Below are 20,432 nucleotides of genomic sequence, written 5' to 3'. Positions count from 1 at the left end.
ATGCGACTGTCATGCTTAGTGTCGGTTTTTAAGTGCCTCCCTGCAATCTGCAAAAGCTTTGGGTCGTTTTTGGACACATTGTTTTTTGGCTTATTTGCCACAACTTTACTTTATTGCCCCTAGAAAAAGAATTACTAGTACGAAGTCAAATCAGCGGCAGAGTTTCTTGTGTTTTATAATGTTCTTTGTTGCAAATATGTCTCTTGATAGTCTTTTTTGCGCCGAGGTTTTTTTTCGAGAACGTTAAGTAGTCTGTCACAACATGATAGGGATAGGCGCAAGATGCCAAGTCAACGCTTGTCTATACCTCAGCACTGATGCGGCTATCAAAGGCACTCAATAGCTGTAACTGTGACTTGGATTGTGAGTCATTCAAAGCATTTTTGTGATGAAGTTGTAAAAGTTTGTTGGCGGCCAAAGAAGATCATCAAGGAAGGTGGATTGCGCTGCTGCTTTAACCCGCGCCCTGCTGGGGGGGGTGTTTGAACACCCCCCTTGTGGTTTTTCGCGAATATCTCAAAAACGGCGGCGCGGAGCGCCGCCGTTTTTGGTACACCTTATCATACATCAATTCTACACATGTTGTGAAAAATTCCAGACCAAGGTCATTCAAGGTCAGGTCACCAGGTCACTTGAAGTGACCTCACCTCATAAAAAGTTTCCATGTCTGTCATAGCTACACCGAGTGACCGATCGCTTTGAAACTTTTAGCGATTGCTAAGAGCAATAGCATGTACAAAATGTATATCTCAGAATTTTGATATCTATGACCTAAGGTCAGGTCAATTTTGCGACCTCCCCATTATAAGTCAATGGGAGAAAATTGAAATGCGCCTCCTTTGGACGAAAGACATTATAAACACTCCCAAACACTAAATTACAAGTGGTTTAGACACACTGAACATGAAAATGATGTCCGTGACCCCTGTTTATGCCTTGAGGTCATCTTAGGTCACGAATGGTATCTAACAGTTTTTCGCAAATAACTTTTGATAGATGCATGCTAGAGCGATGAAAACGCCTTAGATGTGTTCAGCTCGACGATACGAATCGACTGATATGCAACATGACCCTTTCCGGTCAGGTCATGACCTTGACCTGAGGTCAAATTTTCAAGTTGACCTTTCAAGGTCAAGTTATAGTTCATTCGATGCGTCTTGACGAGAGGAACACGATGCCGGTAAAAGTAAGCTCGTACAAGGCTTGGGTCAAAAGTTATTGCAGAAAAACTGTTTCCGAAAAAATCGGCTATTTTTGCAGTTTTTGCCCCCTGCAGGCAAAACCGTTGACGTTAGGTCAAATCTGAGAGAATTACTCAGAAAGGGCGTTAGGGGAAGCGGGGGGAGCACCGCCACCTTAAGCATTTCTGCTCACCGAGCTGATATGCGTAGTAAAAACAAAGCTCTTTTGCATTCATGTGAAAGTAGGAATGTTTTCCTACATGTTGGCATAGTTTCCAGCGCTCCATTATAAAATTTCGCTACTTTACAGACGTCGAAAACAAGTCCTGCATTTTTCGTCCTCCAAAAAATGTGCGGGTAGCACCGCCACTGATGGCGATGTTATCCACAGATCGGCCTTACGGTGACAGCCACCCTTGGAAGCGTTACTGCTGTCTGAAATAGTAACTCAAACTCATATAAGACACACAAGAATTGGTTGTTAGTTTGTCACAGATCAGACTGTTTGTTGCGGACAATATGCGTACAAAGCATGACAAATTCACGTTTATTTCGAAACATCCAGTGAAGTCAAACGTGAGGTTAAAAAACAGACGACGTTTGCGGCCTAACTAAAGCTCTTCTCCGAGCTGAGTGAATCATCATTGCGGCTTTATCCATTTTGCCACCCCTTGGGGTAGCACCGCCGAGCATGGCGGTGTTACCCCACTCACAGTCATGGACCGACAACGCCCCGACAGCAAAACAAGCCGGGACGCGATTCTTCTGTAATTCCTTTCTCAACAAAGAGCACTTCATGCCCTCAAATTTAACGTAAAAATCAAGGCATTTTGACTTGAAATGACCACTTACTTGCTGCTCAAACATGCCAAATGATTACAACGATGGTTTGAAATTCACAAAATGGGCAATTGCGATCTCAAAATCAAATAAATCTCAGCGAAACCTACCTCACGCGGCGTCCCGTTTCCGTTCGGACACCGAAATGGCGGGTGTTTACATTTACAATTCAGAGTTTTGCCGATAGAGAGGATGGCGGTGTTTCCCACATGGCGGTGCTACCCCCGCTTCCCCTATTAGGGCTATCGAATGCGCTTTTCCACGGTGCTGTAGCTCTATTGGTTCCCGAGTTATGCGTTGGCTTCTTGGAAATTGTCGACATTCGACCTGGAAATCGGCGAAATTTTGCCTTCAATGACCTCTGGTGACCTGACCTTTGACCTGACCAAAAAATTGACTAAAGTGATTTCCTCATTATTTTTGACGCTCTTTCGAACGCCGCCTTCTGCGTATCGCTACGTGGCCCAGGAGCCGAGTTAGAAGGGGGGGGGGGGTGTTCAAACACCCCCCCCCCCAGCAGGGCGTGGAAATCCAGGACCCCCAGCTGGGCGCGGGTTAAACACATAAGCTAATAAAACTAACTTTGATGCGTCATCGAGGACGTATTCAGCAATCGATGGGCATTCAGAGAGCTCAGTGAACTGATAGAGCTGCTAGTTTTCGCATGAGGGCCTACCTAAAAGCTGGACTGTGCGTGCCTGATACCGGTCCCTCGGAGTACCCCGACCTCAGCGCCGCCGTGTGGCCTTTTGTTGAAATATCCGACGGCGCGCAGAGGGCGCTGCTGCCTTTGGGTATTCAGTGCACTGCAGCTTGTCCTGGTCAGTGGTCAGCATAATGCAAAGTCTTCTTGTATGAATAATGTTAAGTGGTCATCAGTCCTTCTTTCCTCAGGACCAATCCAACCTCATCCTCGATCACGCCCCCAGATTTAGGCCGACGGCTATACCTCACCAGGCACCTGACAACCGGAGAGGGCAAGTTATACACCCTCCTCGGGGTGACAGTCTGAGCGACACTACTGGCTTGTCCAATCGGAACTGAGAACTCGCACCCTAACTGGAAGGGCTCAGACATTTCCACGCATTAGTCAGTAGTATATTTACAGATCAATGTCAGATATCTCCCCCTGTCACACACTAATTTGGCTCTCTGTTTGCAGGTCCGATCAGCCAGAATGGAGGAGAGAAACGTCTCAGTGGCGTCTGCCCTTCAGGTAAGCCAAGGGAACATACGCTCTTTGAATAACCCCGAAAACTTTTCTACTCGGCCTTTTAATGAAAAGTTGAAATAAATGACACACAAACCGGAGCCTACAAAAAGTCAAAAAGGATCATATTTCCCATTGAAAGCATTTGTTCATAACATCTTCCCTCGCGTTTTGATATTTACCTTCTCGATAAATGAAATGGCTTCTTGATGCGGCGTTTCGAGGTCGCGATCCTCAGTCCCCTGCCTGGTGCCATGCGGTGCAGTATGCTATTAGGCGTTTGCCGCTACTGCCATCTAGGCAGTGATATGCGAGTTACAACTTATCGTGTAGGTATTGTCATACGTAACGTTGAAAATTAAGTGTGGTGAAAATGATCATGCAAATGTTTTATTGATAGGTGACCCGTTAGGGAAATAAATGTTGAACCCCATTTCTTTGAACTCCCCACTTCTTTTACGCTTCGTGCTATCTGAAAGTCGCTCACATTAAAGATTTCACGTGGGAGGAACTGGAAATTGAAATCCCGACGAATCACTTCTCGGTCGGTTTTCGATTGCAGTTATTCCTTTTTAGACTGCTTCATTTGAGCGTTATCGATTTTTTTTTATCGACCACGCCCTCCACCTATACCTAGGACTCGTGAGTCGTGAGATAACGCGCTTAACCCTCGCACGACCAGGCCATTTCTCATAACACGAACGACCGGGGGGGGGGGGGTTGTTACGACCCCCCCCTGGCGTTTCGAAACGGAAGGTCGTAGAGCTTAGCGGAAAAAACCAACGGATTGCTCTCAACGAGATCTCGCGATTGGTGGTATATTTTTTGGTCCTAGGTCAACATTTGACCTACTTATGACCGGTCAAAGGTCAAATTTTCCGAAAAATCAAACTTTTTCAACTTTCCGCGGCGATTGCGGCAAAACGGTGGGAGATATCGACTTGAAACCTTCACTATCGTGTTCCTTGATCAATTCTCTATCGTTTGGTATGTATTTCGTTTCCCTAGCTCTAAAAATGGCGCGTTGGGAGCGCCGGAAGTCGGCAAGGTCACAGTCGGCGGCAGAAATTCGAAAAATCAAAATTTAAATTTTTGAAATCTGATTGTATTTTTGGATTTGGGAGGTCCATTTGCTCCCTATAGAAGCTAATATTGCTGCATATTCCCATTGAGGTGACAAGAATTAGCAAAATAGTGGTTCGGGCGCTTTTCAAAAATAGTACCGGACGCTGTTCCTCTTGTGACGTCATAGCTCCGTGACCTGACCTGACCCGGTCAAGTTTCTTATACCATATGATAGCCAATACTTGCCCCAACATGCATGGGAAGTTTCATCACGATCCATCAACCGATGTCCGTACCACCGGCAGGAAACCTCGGGCGTTGGCACTCAGTTTGTGAAAATCCGGCCGGAGGCTGTACCTCTTATGACGTCATAACTCCGTGACCTGACATGACCCGATCCATTTTTTTCGGCAAAAGATGCGCAAAGGTTGCCCCAGAGGGTATTGAAAATTTCAGCCCGCTACGACAAGCCGTTTAGCGTGCACTTCGAAAAAACCTCAGGGGGGGGGGGTTGATACAACCCCCCCTAGGCGTTCTAGGGTTAACCATGGGCGTCTCGTCCATCTGCTTTCTATCGGCCAACGGGTCCACCTCAAGTTTCAGATCCTCATTGCCATATATCGCGCTTTACGATTTTATTCAGTTTCATATTAGGTAAGTTCCATTCTTATCACATGACGCCGTAAGCTCTGTCAGCGCGAATTTAAAGGTAGTGTGCCACCTTTGAAAGATTTCCCATTTTATTTTTCCTAGGATAAGAAGCTTCTGTTTTTACCTAATATCGCAAAAAAAAAATCAAAAATGGGCCTGGAATAGTGCCTTTTTCGCCTAAAACTTTATCGGTTTTTAGATATGTATAACAACTGTAGTGGGCTCACCTGCAAACAGGCGTCGGCAACAATCGCGAATGCGGCGCACATGTGACAATAAGCAAAGGTCATTATAGTGTTACGACCATACGACGTACGGGAATGAGTTATCAGCTGTCTAATCGTAGACAACACAATGTCGAGCCTTAAACTGTAAGCCTGTATTGGTATTGTTTCTTTTATTTGGCTGTCGAACATTATTTATGGTTTGAAATATGATTTTATGTAAAATAATTGATATGAAAAAGCCGTCTCATAAGTTATGACCCCATTTCACCACACGCAAGTGGCAGAAATGACAATGATCAGCTGACGCATTTTTCTTGGCCGAAGTCAGAGCGCGCAGCCCGACGCACCACCACCGCACCATAAAGTATGAGCAGAAGCCGCGCCCAAAGCCAGGGCCCCGGTCGGCCCCGGTAACGTGAGGTAGCCGAGTCGGGGCAGCGTGCGCTGACCCAAGCCGGGGCCGCAGCTTTGGGCGCGGTCTACCGCATCCCCGCGGGCAGCCCCGGGCTATCACATGACACCGGGAGGACGCGCGGCTCCGGCTTGGGTCAGCGCACGCTGCCCTGACTCGGCTACCTCACGTTACCGGGGCCCTGGCTTTGGGCGCGGTCTACCGCACCACCTAACAGGCGTGTTCGAAACCGCAGGAGCTGATGATGAACGGGTTTATCGAAACTTGATTGGATGAGCATATCGGTAATAGCGATTTCAGTGTGTGCATTTATTGTTCATAGTGGTGTGAAATGCGGTTGGGGTACGACCGACAACCCGTCGGGGCGAATTTCGCACTGGGGTACTCAAAATTTGAAGAATTTAAGACGTTTCCATGAGTTTTGAAGGTATGGATAAGTTCTAAAAATCCGGTTCTCCTTATCTGGGCCATTAACTCCATATGGTCCAGGAAAGCTGGCACACTACCTTTAACCCGCGCCCTGGTGGGGTCTGTTTATAACGCGACCTGGTGGGGGGGGGGGCTATTTTTTGCCCCCCCCCTCGTATCTCCGAAACTACTGGACGGATCCGCAAAATTCAAACGGCGTTCGAAAGGCCTGTCAAATTTGTCGAAGGAAACCAAATTTCATTGACCTCGGGGTCACCGATGACGTCACAGGTCAGGTCAAAGATGAAATGTTTCACCGTTCACGGGTCTTCTAGGGAATGCGCTATAACACCGAGGAAAACGCATTTTGTCGAGAATCAGCGGTAGGGCGTCAGTTGCCTAGTAGATATGTTGCTATTAGAGGTCACTAGCAATACCAGGTCAGGTCACAGGTCAGGTCACCAAGGGTCACAGGTCAGGTCACATGAGCCCAACTTTACTAAGGTTGTGTGATACATGTTTTATGGCCAATTTTTCATTTCCAACTCAATGGTGTTGGTTATAAGACTATCAGGTACGGCTTAGGTCACTTTCTGGTGAAGTTCAGGTCAAGGTAAGGTCAAGGTCAGGCCAAAAAAGGTCAAATTTTAAAGTTGATATTTTTGCATAAATTGGGTATTGATTCGATGCAGCTCGTCACGGGGAGTCTAATGGTGGTCTTTGTTTTGCGCTATGGGGTCTAGAATTGCTAAAAATTGAGTTTGAAAATTTGACGTCATCAATTTTGAACAGTTTTTTTCGCTATAACTTCGCCAAAAAAGGAGGTATCAATCTCAAATTTGGTATGTGGATGGAAGGCGGTAAGGACTATCACATATATTCCGGTTTTTGCGAAATTCAAAAAACTTTTTGGATTTTTCGATTAGTATATCCAAAAAATCTATTTTTTGATTTTTGGGGGTCAAAATCCAAAAATTTCAAAAATCCGAGATAGCAGTTTTGTAGCCCTGTCCAATCTACAGCTTTTATGTCTTTATCATTTTTCTGTATTTGCAAAGCTATAGGCCTGACAGCTCTTCCCGCGAAACCCTTTTTTGGGTCGAAAACGGCAGAACATGACGTCACTCTGACGTCATTTCCGGCCAACCTATCATAGTCTTTGGAAAATTTTTTGGTCACAATGTGTAAAATTGATGTCCGGGAGGGTACTGAAAGTTTGGTGACGATCGGCGCAGCGGTTCTGGAGATATATCGAAAAGTCTGGAGGGGGGGCAAAAAATAGCCCCCCCCCCCACCAGGGCGCGGGTTAAACGCTGCCGCTATACGCTGCTGGTAGTGCTCCCCGGGGCTGATGCTCCATCCGTTACACAGGCGTGTATTGTTCACCGTTACAGCTGCTGTGAATGGATACACTGGTTCAGCTGACTCACGGCTGTCGGTTCGACTCCCCTCCGTAGTTTATGGAGGTGCAAATCGATATAATTGCTACCGGCTCAGCGGGCGCCATGTCATTAGCTGAACGAAAGATCGAATGTGAAACGGTGCAGAACACCGAATATTATGCTCGATGTCTGTTCGTTAGTGATCACAGTTCATGTCCCGTTCACCCTTCTTAGGCTGCAGGATAAATTCATCAGTTGCTTCTATCGCCACTGACCACCATGCCCGTAGCTTCAGACACATGCTTGTAGCTGAGTTCAGAGACGCGGGAAGAAATAATATTTGACGCAGTGTTGCATTGAGTTTTAAGTGATATATTTTAGATTTAAAGGTAGTGTGCCACCTTTGAAAGATTTCCCATTTTATTTTTCCTAGGATAAGAAGCTTCTGTTTTTACCTAATATCGCAAAAAAAAATCAAAAATGGGCCTGGAATAGTGCCTTTTTCGCCTAAAAGTTTATCGGTTTTTAGATATGTATAACAACTGTAGTGGGCTCACCTGCAAACAGGCGTCGGGCAACAATCGCGAATGCGGCGCACTTGTGACAATAAGCAAAGGTCATTATAGTGTTACGACCATACGACGTACAGGAATGAGTTATCAGCTGTCTAATCGTAGACAACACAATGTCGAGCCTTAAACTGTAAGCCCGTATTGGTATTATTTCTTTTATTTGGCTGTCGAACATTAATTTATGGTTTGAAATATGATTTTATGTAAAATAATTGATATAAAACAGCAGTCTCTTAAGTTATGACCCCATTTCACCACACGCAAGTGGCAGAAATGACAATGATCAGCTGACGCATTTTTCTTGGCCGAAGTCAGAGCGCGCGGCCCGACGCACCACGCGTATTTGGAAATTCCGACCCCGACGAGCATCAGAAGCCGCCTAACAGGCGTGTTCGAAACCGCAGGAGATGATGATGAACGGGTTTATCGAAACTTGATTGGATGAGCATATCGGTAATAGCGATTTCAGTGTGTGCATTTATTGTTCATAGTGGTGTGAAATGTGGTTGGGGTACGACCGACAACCCGTCGGGGCGAATTTCGCACTGGGGTACTCAAAATTTGAAGAATTTAAGACGTTTCCATGAGTTTTGAAGGTATGGAAAAGTTCTAAAAATCCGGTTCTCCTTATCTGGGCCATTAACTCCATACGGTCCAAGAAAGCTGGCACACTACCTTTAACTGCTACTTATTATTTTACACTTCTTTTAGTTCGGTTTTATTTCCGAGGCCTTATAAATTATAGCGCAAAGCATAGATGACCTTCTTTATGTCGCCTGCTAGCCACAAACTCACGGATGTTGATAATTTATGACGCGCCGCGTCCTAACTCGGAGCTACGGCGACATATCATATCTCTATCCGATGTTGTGGTCGCTGGTATGACGGGCGGTCTCTCCATCCAACAGTAATGTTATCTGACTCAGCATGGAAACTGACCGGTCCACCTTCTCCTAATACGGAGTCCTGGGAGCCACCGCCCATCGCTGCCGGACCTGACCCTTCCATCCGCTAAGCCCCATGTGACCTCTCATGTATGATGACGGCACGGTGGTTACGTGAGCGCTGCCCCGCGGGGTGCCAAAGGTTCTTCCGAGGGAGAGATTAGCCTTATTAGCTGACTGCCGATGTGCACTGTGCAGCCTCTGATGACGTGAGGGTTGAACGACTTTGTTGGCAACAGATGCGGGTATCCGCCACTTTTGAAACTGATTTGTTGAAAGCCTGATTTTTTTTTGAAGCTTTGACATAAATGCCTGTGGAAGTTTTATCAGGGCATATTATATTTTATCTGGGTTTTGTGTTTTTCACCGGTCCATTTAACCAGCTGACCAGTGTGGCCCTCCGGCGGGGCGACGTTCCGCCGGACCTGCTCCTCTTCCGGCGGAACACTCCGACGGACACTGAACCGGATTCCTCGCCACAGGCTGCCCCGAGCCGCTTTCTTGTCCTACACACATCACTGCTGTGATAAGGTGCACTGATATTGCCTGTTTAACAAGTCAAAAGTCATCGATGATTTCTTAAACATTTATTAACGAATGATATATCATAGCTAGTTACCGATAGGATGTTTTGTAAACCCTATCGAATCGAACATACCGGAACACTGGGACCCCATTAAGATCAGCTGCTACACTGGTAGTCTAAACATTCCGATACCGGCTCAGTAACAGCTGCTTCATCCTCTAGCAGTCGCGGGTACACTTCTGGTATTTGAATGGCCTCCGTTTACCAGAACCACTGAGGCACCGCATCCACATCATCCGCCGCTTCCCATGTCATGCCGATATGCCGGGCTCCCATGGTCTTCAAGCCGACCGCCACCGCCACCGCCTCTGCCGTCGCCAACCGCCCGCCACCCGTCCGCCGCCGCTGCCGCTGCCGGCGCGAGCGGGCGTCAGTCGCCAGTCGTCGCCGGGCGGTGCACGCGGAGGGAGGGCGGCGTGTCACGGTGCCAGTGTGGGGGCGAGGGCCGCGAGCGGTCGGTGCGGGAGTCGTGTCGCGCGTCGAGCTGCCGAGGGAGGTGGGCTCACTCTGCGGTCAGATCATGTTCTCGCCACAGACGGAGGTAAGAGCGCCGTGGCAAACACCCAGACGAGGTGTAAACAGGGCGTTTGTCACGGGTGATTGGTCGCAGAAAATGGATACAGTGGCTGTGGTGTTTCGTGCACGTGACGTGTTGTGTGCAATGTGCATTGTGATTGCTTGGGTGGAAGGGAAATACCGGCGTGAGTTTCGATATCAGAAGGTGCTCGGTTGAACCTTGAGGGTTGTAGCCTCCCGTTCCTCTTGAAGCACGAATTGCCCCTTGTTTGCTCCCTTGCCTGCTGTGGCATAAAGGCCTTGCCGTTTTGATATGCATCTTCACTGCCAAACACCTAGTTATCTGTTATTCGGTGTGTTTGATGTTTGGTACAGTTGTTCAACGTTCATTTTATATCGACATGGTGGATCTCTGTTTTAAATTTTCGTTTTATCAGTTTCCTTCTGCATGCTTCTGCAAATATCTAGCCAGAATCCAGATTGCATGCTGATTTTCATCTGCGCCCGGATTACGCGATGCCCGTTAAAGCGATCCTAACTTCACCGTGAAAGTGAAGGCCACAGCTAACCTACCGGGTAGCTGCCCACACTTTCTGGGGAAGCGGCTGATTCGCTCGCTTTCCCGATCCCCACCGATCTTTATCGGGCTCGGTGTGCACGCTTTTCTTCACATTAAGCGACCTCGGTACTCTCTGGGAACGCGCTACCTACTCGCCAGGACCCGATCGGAGCTGTAATGATGGTGCCGATAGGTCGGATCAAAGTGCGACCCTCCAAGGGCTGCGCCGGTTCGGGTACTTTCACCTTCTCATTCTGCCGCGGCTCCTGCAAAATCCGACTGTTGCAGCTTCTGGCTGTGTAGGAGGCGGATTTTATGATAAAGCTAAAACCTGCTTACATTTGTCAGTAAGAAGACGAATCGTCCTCAGATTTTGTTCCCTTGAGCCATGACATCTGTCAAGGCACAATGACAACACGTGCGTACTTTCCGGTTTTATCGTATCAGACACTCCTCCTCTTTACCATTGCGTCGCATTCTATCAATCTCATGCATCCAACCCAAGTACATTCCCCATATAATCCATTCACCCATACCGTCCATCCCAGCCCGGTCCGGTCCGATGGCGTTCATTTCGGCTACCGCTTTCAGCCGACAGAGGCCTGATGACGTCATGCCGTCATCAGCCGCGATGACTCACGGCGCCGGGCCGGTGACGCGATGACGGGTTGACTCGGTTCGGTGATGCAGTGCGTGTGCTGTGTATTTGTGACGCATAACCTCCGGCGCTGCCTCTGGGAATGTCATTCCTTTCGGAGAAGGACCTGGTTCGAGATAATGAGGATTGGAGTTTGCTAGGATAGAACAGTGAGTTAGCCGTTCATGGGAATCGACTGAAGGCGGTTACGCCCCCGGGGGGTGATTCGGTTAGGCAGGTGGTGGGCCTCGGAAGTTGAAAGAATGACCGGAAAAGGGCCGTTGCGGCGCGTCTGGGCAGGTGTTGTCCGCACGCCAGCAAAAACCTCATGGGAAGGGGTACGACCGACGACGGGGGATAGTTTATTGGGACAGGTGGTCCGATGAGAAGTCCGTTGAAAGGGAGACAGAAGGAGTCTTTGTGGCGGCTACACAGGGTGAAGGTTGGTGGCTGGGAGGGTGCAGAAGGGATCCTTTGTCGCCCTCAGAGCCAGTTTGGGTCGCTGGATCCGCTGGGAATTTCCTAGCAACGGTCGGAACGCGCCCCGGAGCGAGCCAGGTGGGGTCGGCGAGGTCAGTTCTAGACGGAACGGATCCATGTGGGCCGATCAGCCGGGCGGTGACGGCCGCCGCTCCACCCTCTATACCGGCGCCGCCCAGCCGACACCTGGCGCTGCCCTCAGTGACGTCATTATGACGTCACTGGGGGTGCTGACAATGTCAGAGGTGGAGGTCACGGTACGGGCGTGACCGCATCTGGGGAACGACTGCAGGTCAAGCAGTCTGAGGAAGAATATACGATAATGTAAACATGAATATCGACTTAGCAATGCAGCAAAAATGTGATCTCTGATGAGCGATCGTTTCAGCTTCCCATGCTAACTACCTTCTCACTTAGCATGTGCTAACTTTAGTGGGCGGAAGGTAGCAGTTGGTGCTTGTCGACAGGCCGGTGCATTTGATTAATGATCTATCTTCAGTTCTTCAGAAGAAATAGACAGATGAGCGCGTCCGCTAACAGGTGACACGTGATCTTGCTCTTACAACATGCGCTCTGGTTCCGGATGGATGGCAGACGTGCTTTATCTGTCTTTGAGTTTGCAGATGAGGGGAGCTAATATCTGTCTGATCGCGACTGATCAAATGACCATCTTATGTTAAAGATGATCGTATGCGATTTGTGAAGAACTTCTTTGTTAAAGGGACCCTCCCACCTTCAAAAAAGTTAATGAATTGGCATGAAAGTGATGTCGCTCGGTTCAGAAAGAGCAAAAACGAATATCTACCAAATTTCATCGAAAAATATTCACTGGTTTTCAAGATATTAGACTTTTACTTTTGTTTACTTTTTGGGATCTCCGCTGTTCCTAGCGACTTTATTTGAAAGTGCGGCATTTGTTGCGCGCAAAGCAGCATATACCACCGCGTGCTACAAAACGTTTTAGTCAAACATTTAAAAATCGTTAGATATCTGCGCTGACGTCACACATTCAGAGGGGTATTCCTATGCATTAGCCCCTCTGAATCAAAATGCTGCAATTTTGAAATTCAATATTTCCGATTTAAGGCATTTCTCGATGTTGTGAGTGCCGAAACCGGTAATTGTGAGCCAGGGACCCCATTTTGGCTCTCTCAACTCAAATCTAATGTTAAGGTGGGAGGGTCCCTTTAATTGTTCCGGCGAAATGATTTATTCTTGATATGATGCTTAGTAAAGGAAGCCGACCAGATTTATGATGACTTTAACTGGCTCAATTAGTGGCTCATTAGATCATCTCAATAAATGAATCGAGTTCAACTGATAAGTGCGCCCTACTTTAATGACAGGCAACGCTGTTCTTATCAGGAAAAAGTACGGCATGTGGCGAAAGATTATCGGAATATTCTGGCACTAATCTGACAGTCATCCTGATCCGTTTGTACTTATGTGTAGACATCATCTTGATAAATGATGCTCATTGTACCGTTCGAATGGCTAAGACTTTAAAGGCCTTGAACTTTTTTATTCTGATGTTGTTAACACTAATCAATAGTCTAAAAAAGCATTGGCTTGCCATATCACAAAGATAAGCTCCAGTGAAATGCAGCTTATGAATACAAGAAGTTTCAAGTTGTGTCATTCTTTCTTTGCTGACGTATGAAGCGTCCATTGAAAAGTGTGTTTTGTTATTCACGTAAAATGCACTTAGTACAGTTTCGGGTATTAACTTTAATGCAAAACATAAACACCACATTTTAAAGAGTTCATCCACCACCTCCTCATTTGCACCACCGGCTTTTATTCACCCTAAGTCACGATCTATATCCGCTACTTTATCAACACGATCACACCTGCCACTTTGAGGAGGACAGACCCGCAGACTCGCTCGCGCTCGCCACCCCCCAATCACCAGCTGTGTGTGCCTACTGTGACGAATATGCACCCTTTTCGGCTGGTGTGTGACCCAGTTGTGCCAGCTGTGTATCATGACCGTTGTCGGCACACACATCTGGCTAACTAGCACAGGCTGGGGTAGATATTGCTGCTACGAACGGATAGGATTTATTTATATTTTGACTTAAAGGACGTGATGAAACGGTCACTGTTGAGTAAAAGATGACAGTCGGTCAATAACCCGGTTTACATAGGGTTTGTTGCAAGCTTATACCTCCGTCCGTGATGTTGCAAAAGATGCCAATGGTGCTTAACAATTTACAAAATGATCCCCTCTAAATATTTGTAGACCACTGCATCGAAATTATCGCCAAGTTAACGAGCTAGAGCCTCGTCGAATATGCTATGTAAACCGGGTTAATGGCAGCTTGTCTGTTAATCGCTTCAGATCTGCCTAGCTCAAGTATTGAATTACTCGCGTTTTTTTATAAAGTCTCTGCTCACATAAACTCCCTACTTGTGGTTTACGTTTACGCTGCTATGCAAATCCGCTAGCTCAATCATACGTGTATCTCCACAGAGAACATATCAACAAACAACACCTGAACAGGCGCACCAAACACGGGATAAGCTCATAAACTCGCCAGACTGATCTATACGGATGGCGCACTTCAGCTCTCGATCAGGTTCCTGTTAAGCCGACATGTGTGACCCTCACTTGCTCACTGCATATCCTGTTGCAAACGTGCTTGGTCTGCTATAACTGCAAGCAACAAATACCTGAATAGCTGAACAGGAGCATTAGCATATCGCCGTCTGCTGACAGCAACACTCCGCGGCGTCTTATACAATCAGAGCACATGGAGCCTGAAACCTCACATGTTCTCATTTCTATTCCATTCTATCCCACAGTAAACTCCTTTGGGTCTCAGAGATCCCCGAACTGTTCGCCAATTCTGCCGCCGTGACTCTCTAATTTCGTTACCGTCCAGGTGAACCCGTCGCGTGCTCCCCGGAGGCGCACAGCCCGCTGCCGTGTCGAGGCCGGCTACCTTACGACGTTGTCTAGTAATATTTTTCAGCCCCTCCCTCTGGTTTGCGTCAATGGGGAGCCAGGAGGGTCCCATAGTGTCCCTATGCACTGCACCATTCCGTTCCCTTCGAAGTGGATTACACTAATCTCACCGACCCGCTAGGAAAGCTGCACTGGACAATGGCATGTCGCGTTGTCTGTGCGATTTTTAGATCTCCAAATAAGCCTTGTAAGCCGTGAAGACAGCTAGTTCGGAGGGTGAACGTACGATTGCTGGGGTTTCAAATCCGTGCTCGTATCCAAAGCGGGGCAACACGGGTAAGCAGCTACGGCCTGTAGAGAGTTACAAACTCTCTCCGGCGTGGATAAATGGTGTCTCACTCTCAATCGGCTCCCCGAATCATCTATCCTCTGCACGGAACATCCCTCTTTCACCATTGGACAGTGATTCTTACAGAACTGCGAGTGTGTAGCGCGGTCGGATCAAAAGGCCAACAGAGCGCGGTCGGTCGGTCGGGACTGTCTGACCCGAGATCCAGCCACGCTCACTGGGATGAGCTCTGTGTGAGCGTGCACTGTGCGTGCACGATTGGTCTGTGCACTGAGAGCGCCGTGCACCGGTGTCAGAGGGTCACTGACCGAGCCCAAGTCGGCGCTCACAGCGACGGCACGGTGGCCTCATTCGAACGACTGTCACGCGCAGAGAGAGATGAACTTGTCGGTAATATATTGGCAGGAACGGGTGAAATGCTTACGGGCTACAGCGGTTCCGCTACTTGCAGCGCAGACTTGGAGAGCTTTTATGTTTCCAAAGAATATCACCTCGTCATTCAATCATCGTAAATATGAGATCACCGGTACATACTGATCATCCGATCAGTATTCCTCCAGCGGTGCCATATACGAGTTACGTTTAGCGGCTAAATGCGCCCCATTTCACGCACCTGCTCCCGCTGAGGTGGAGTCGGGGAGGCGATCCGGAGGTCCCGCCGTCTCCTCCCCGGGGGCTGGGGTCACTGACTGACCCCCGAGCCCGCCTGCAGAGTTCAGCGGTAATGTGCTTCCTTCTAGTGTCTTACTGACTGGCTTTTTGTTCAGTTCTAACGGGCTGCGGGCGGAGATTGAGAACCGTGTGAGATGATGGTCATTTGAGCTGTAAAAAGACGAATATATTGGGTTGGCTTCAAACTATAAACACATCTGTTGACGTTCATTTCAGTAGGAATTTGGTAGGCAGATGTGTGCCATGGCAGCTGCTTTTCACAAGAATTCTGGAGTTGCGATATTTCTGAAAAAAAACAGCTTGTGCCCGAAACTTGTTTCGATCATTTACTGATGGTTCTGTACGATGCTGTCCATAGACCGTTTATTTGCAAAACGAAACTCTCGTGACAGGTATGCAGACGTGTCTGAAAATTTATGGTGCGTTGTTGCCAATTTCTTGTTTCCGCCGACGTCGCTCAGTGCCGGGAACGTTGACACTTGGCGAGGCCCGGCCGACCTGCCGGCTGCCTGGCCGCCGGCTGATGGCTGCCGACTGGCCGGACTGGCCTTTTACCTGGCTCTCTAGCCAACTGTGCACGGCTGGTTGGGTGCCTGGCCCGCCTCTGGCGTTGATGAACCGCTTTATGGCTGCGCTCGCCGATCGTCGTTTACGATTTAGTGCCGGGTCTGGCGGCCGTCGTGCGTGCCTCCAGGCTGGCTGTTGGCGTCTCCCCCCGGGTCTGTGACGTGGGAACAGAGGGGTGGGAGAGGAAGGGCGGGTGGGTGAATGAAAACGGCGCGTGAGGTATTACTGGAATGGTTTGGTGGGGGCATACCGGTTGTGTATGTACAGTTGCCAACATTAATCATGGGACATATGAGGCTTGACCGTTTTTGTTTTGCCTGTGGTGGGCTCGTTAAACATTTTTGATGTTCCTTAAGGCAAAAGAAGCCAAACTTAAGCTGTCTTAGCTGTCATAAATTGTTCAGAACTGAGCATCTTCGCGAAGGCTGAATGCTTACACAACGTCCCTGTCAGGTGTTCCTTGTCAACTCGGGCGCACAAAACCCCGAGTCGTGTCTAGACGGATTTCAAATGAGAGGTGAAAGTTGTCTTCCGTTCATCATGCACACATTCCACCGAGTGGTACTGGTAGTCTGCAGCTATCTTGTTGGACAAGGCACGCTTCGTATAGGCGAAATTTGTTTAGGCTGGTGTCTTCGTTAATCAAGTGTCTCATGATATATATGAAATGGCATTGCTGTTGTGTAAAAGCCAGAAAAGCATTGTTTACCAACTGATTGCTGCTTCACTGATAAAAAGTACAACTTTCCAGCTGTTTCCCAAAGTCACGTTGTGCGTTGTTTTCTTTGCAGCCGTTATATTTTAGTTGCATGCCAATTATTTCGTGCATGAAGGAATAGTCACATTTTTATAGAGCCTGATGCCATGCACCTATACCTTATTTGGATACCTGAGATGCATCCATTCGTCCAGCCCTCTCGACCTGCGGCCTCGCACGGATAACGATGACGAACTGGGGCTTCGACAGGGGGGCCGATTTCGGCTGTCACCCCCTGCTGTGCCCTAAATCTGACAGATGGACGGTGGCTGTGATTGCTCATCGGGTCACGACACTGAGGCCGTGGTGGGTGTTACGAAATTGGGCTGATCTGATTTCTGAACCTTATGTAGTGTTATTGATTATATAATGTTTTGACCTTCAATAGATATGTTTGCATTAGGTATGGTTGATTCGCAACAATAATTTTGCAGAATTGTTTGAGCTGAAACAAGAACTGAATTGGCAAAATGAAAACGGTGGCTCATTTTCTAGCTGTTGAGGATCTTTGGTTTTGTTTCAATTTAATGTCAGTTAGAATCCTTGGAGTGTTTCATAAACACCTCGCTGCTCTGAACTAACTTGTGCTGCTTGCATTTTAAGTTCCATTCATTTGACTTACAAATATGAAATGCCATAACGAACATCGCACCCAGGCGTTCGGCATGTGCCCGTTCTGGGTACTTCTCTGTACTGTTTACCCTAGCTACCGATACACTGCACTCTGCAGTGTTTATCTAACCTCTGAGACTCTGAGTTTATCGGGACCGCCCAGCCCAAGGCCATATAGCCCAGCCCAGGCTAGATTCCACAACAGCCGACAGGCACCCAACACCGACGGCTGCCAAAATCAGCTGACGTAAATCGTCACCCTTGCCTGGCAGTCCAAACCCGTCGCCCCGGAGCTACCCCATACCGGACAATACTGGGAACCCGTCCGGCACCCGATGGACGTTATTAAAACACAATGGACAGGAATTAATCAGCGGTGACTTTTGGCTGGTGAAATAGCTGCTGTGTTACCATCGGCGATGACTAGCGAGCTGCATACATGGATCGTGGCTGAGTATGGTATCTAGGCGGGACGGAGTTGTAAGCTATGTAGGAGGGCCAGGGCGGGACTGAGCTAGGAAGGCGGATCACTCGAGGACTTATGGGAGTGCCCCCGTCCGCCCACAGATCATTGAGCCGCCTGCGATGTGCGGATGTCAAAGCTGCGTTCCCAACCCTCGCACGCATTACCTGGAATCCTGATCGGGGACAGATGGACTGCCACGTCGTGCGCGGCATATTAACGCCAGTGCGTGCCAGATAACGTCACGTCAGGTCACGTCACTGATGGCGCGTCAGGTGATGGACGGCTGATGGCACGTCAGTTGGACTGGTGGAATGTCATCGCTCGGTGGAATAATCTCAGAGTGTCGCGTCGGGTCTTTTCCACCAAGACTGAATGTCATCTTGCATTAGACAACGATCACTGACATGGAAACTTGGAGCGTTAGCAAGAGGGATGCCTTCTCTCTCTCTCTCTCTCTCTCTCTCTCTCTCTCTCTCTCTCTCTCTCTCTCTCTCTCTCTCTCTCTCTCTCTCTCTCTCTCCCCCCCTCTCTCTCTCTCTCTCTCTCTCTCTCTCGTCCTCTCCTACCCCTCACCACCGTCTGATCTTGAGCCATAAACACGAACCCTGGCGAGGGCAGCTCCTGTTGGAGCTAATGGGCCGTGCGGGACCTTGGCACGCCACCTGTGTAAGTGCCAGAGGATGCTGTTTAGAGCGGACCCACTGCCCGCCCCGGCTGATGGTCCTCTGTTTGGACCGAGGGCGGAGGACCACCAGGTCCATCCAGGTAAAATGCTGGTTAATTACCCGTTATTTGTGCATTTTTATCAATATTCCGTACATAGATTAAGTATAGACTAGATTGTCGCTATTTCGATAACGAACAATGTTAATGAACTTTCATGATTCCTTCGAGTTATGTTCTCGCCCTTGCTAACTCTAGCCCAGATTTAAGACGAACTGCTCCGTCTCCATGAGAGCTACCCTGACGGCCTCGCAAAGGTCCGGCCCAGTAACACCGCTCGAGTATGCGGCGCATTAATGCATGAGCCGATGGACGCCGATACCCGGGTAACGCATCCTGCTGGCGCCGCGCTGGCCGGCGCCACCGAGACGTCAGTCAGGGGTACTGACGACTGACGACTGTCGAGTGACGACTGGCAAATGACGAGGCGAGACGAGACTGGATCGAGACGAGACGAGAGTGGACAATACGAGACGAGACAAGACGGGACGAGAGGAGACTAGACAAGACGAGACGGCTGACGACTGATGACGAGACGGGTGATGAGACGAGACGAGACGAGACGAGACGAGACGCGACGGGGCTAGACAACTGGCTGGACAACACGAGACGAGACGACACTGAAAGACGGGACGGGACGAGACTGGACGGGTGACTGGACTGAACGTGACTGGACGGAACGGTACGGGACGATCATGAGACCGGACAGGTGTCCAGGCGGAACGGATGACGACTGACTTGAGACGACGACGAGACGTCTCGACAAGACGCGTGACGCGGCTGTCGCGCGTTGAGACGCTGCTCTGATCGAGGTCAGCGCGCACCAACACCGGTCACCAAGGCCATCTCACTTTTAAAGCCGCATGTCATCCCGGCGACCGATCAACGTATGCGTTCGGAGTAGCTTGACGTAGAGGCATGATACCAAATGGTGGCGATTTATATTCTATTTATAGTTGAAATATCGACTGAATAGGGCAATGACTTTGCAGCGATATGCAGCAGTCTGCCCAAAGCAACAACATTGCAACAGTATTTCTGCAACTGAAAAGTAGTTTTGCAGCTTTTGTGTTGGTACCTGGAAATTATAATTAACAACTCTAGAATACAGCCAAACAAAACCTGTGATTCTCGTTAACAAAACAAAAGCGTTCACGTCCGTTATGCTCCCTGTCAAGCTGACTCAGAAAACTGACAACAATTACAGAGCTGTGTTTTGTCTAAATGTTCATTGTCCAGAATTCAAAAGCCAGTCCGACACGAGTGTATGTTTATTTTCCTCCTGTGACTCGTGTCATTGGCATCGCGTGCTATATAGCAGCTGATTCTGTTCGTGCGTCTGCTCACGTGACCTTCCGTTAGCTGTGCCCGCTCGAGGTAATTAGCCGGTGTCGCTGCCTTTTGCGGCGATCTGGCTCGACTATCGTGATCAATGATACGACACTGATAGCTCGCGGAATCGAGTTTGTGCGGGCTGTAACGCTGTTTTTACTTTTTTTTTTACTCATTTCGATGGTGCAGTTAGCCCACGCACACGGATTTGCGAAAACTTCACTTCCGCTTCGGCTCCGTTGCGGCTGTCTGTGCGTGCTGGGGCTTTCTAAAATCCAATCCGCTACGCTGAGCGATATGCTGTGTCTTTGTGAGGTCGCAGATCTCACCGAAGTTCGAACACACGTCTGCAAAATAACGATGTCCGATGACACAG

General features: G+C 48.6%; 1 protein-coding gene across 2 annotated transcripts in view; it reads left to right on the top strand.

The window, feature by feature from the left end:
* Window positions 1-3,184: 3,184 nt before the first annotated feature.
* Window positions 3,185-20,432, top strand: part of LOC122393177 (protein sprint-like) — a 46,172-nt gene continuing 28,924 nt past the window's right edge. Inside the window, exon 1 of one of the 2 annotated variants that reach the window (XM_043388952.1) lies at window positions 3,185-3,237. In XM_043388952.1, coding sequence (XP_043244887.1) covers window positions 3,199-3,237 — 39 coding nt within the window. In that variant the 5' untranslated portion in view covers window positions 3,185-3,198. Of the gene's footprint in view, window positions 3,238-9,863; window positions 10,020-20,432 lie in introns of those variants that run through there. The other variant, XM_043388953.1, reaches the window with a different exon arrangement.

Source organism: Amphibalanus amphitrite, unplaced genomic scaffold (genome assembly GCF_019059575.1).
Source record: "Amphibalanus amphitrite isolate SeventyFive unplaced genomic scaffold, NRLGWU_Aamphi_draft 000521F_arrow, whole genome shotgun sequence".
In the NCBI taxonomy this organism is placed as follows: domain Eukaryota; kingdom Metazoa; phylum Arthropoda; class Thecostraca; order Balanomorpha; family Balanidae; genus Amphibalanus; species Amphibalanus amphitrite.
This window is presented reverse-complemented; position numbering and strand designations above follow the sequence as displayed.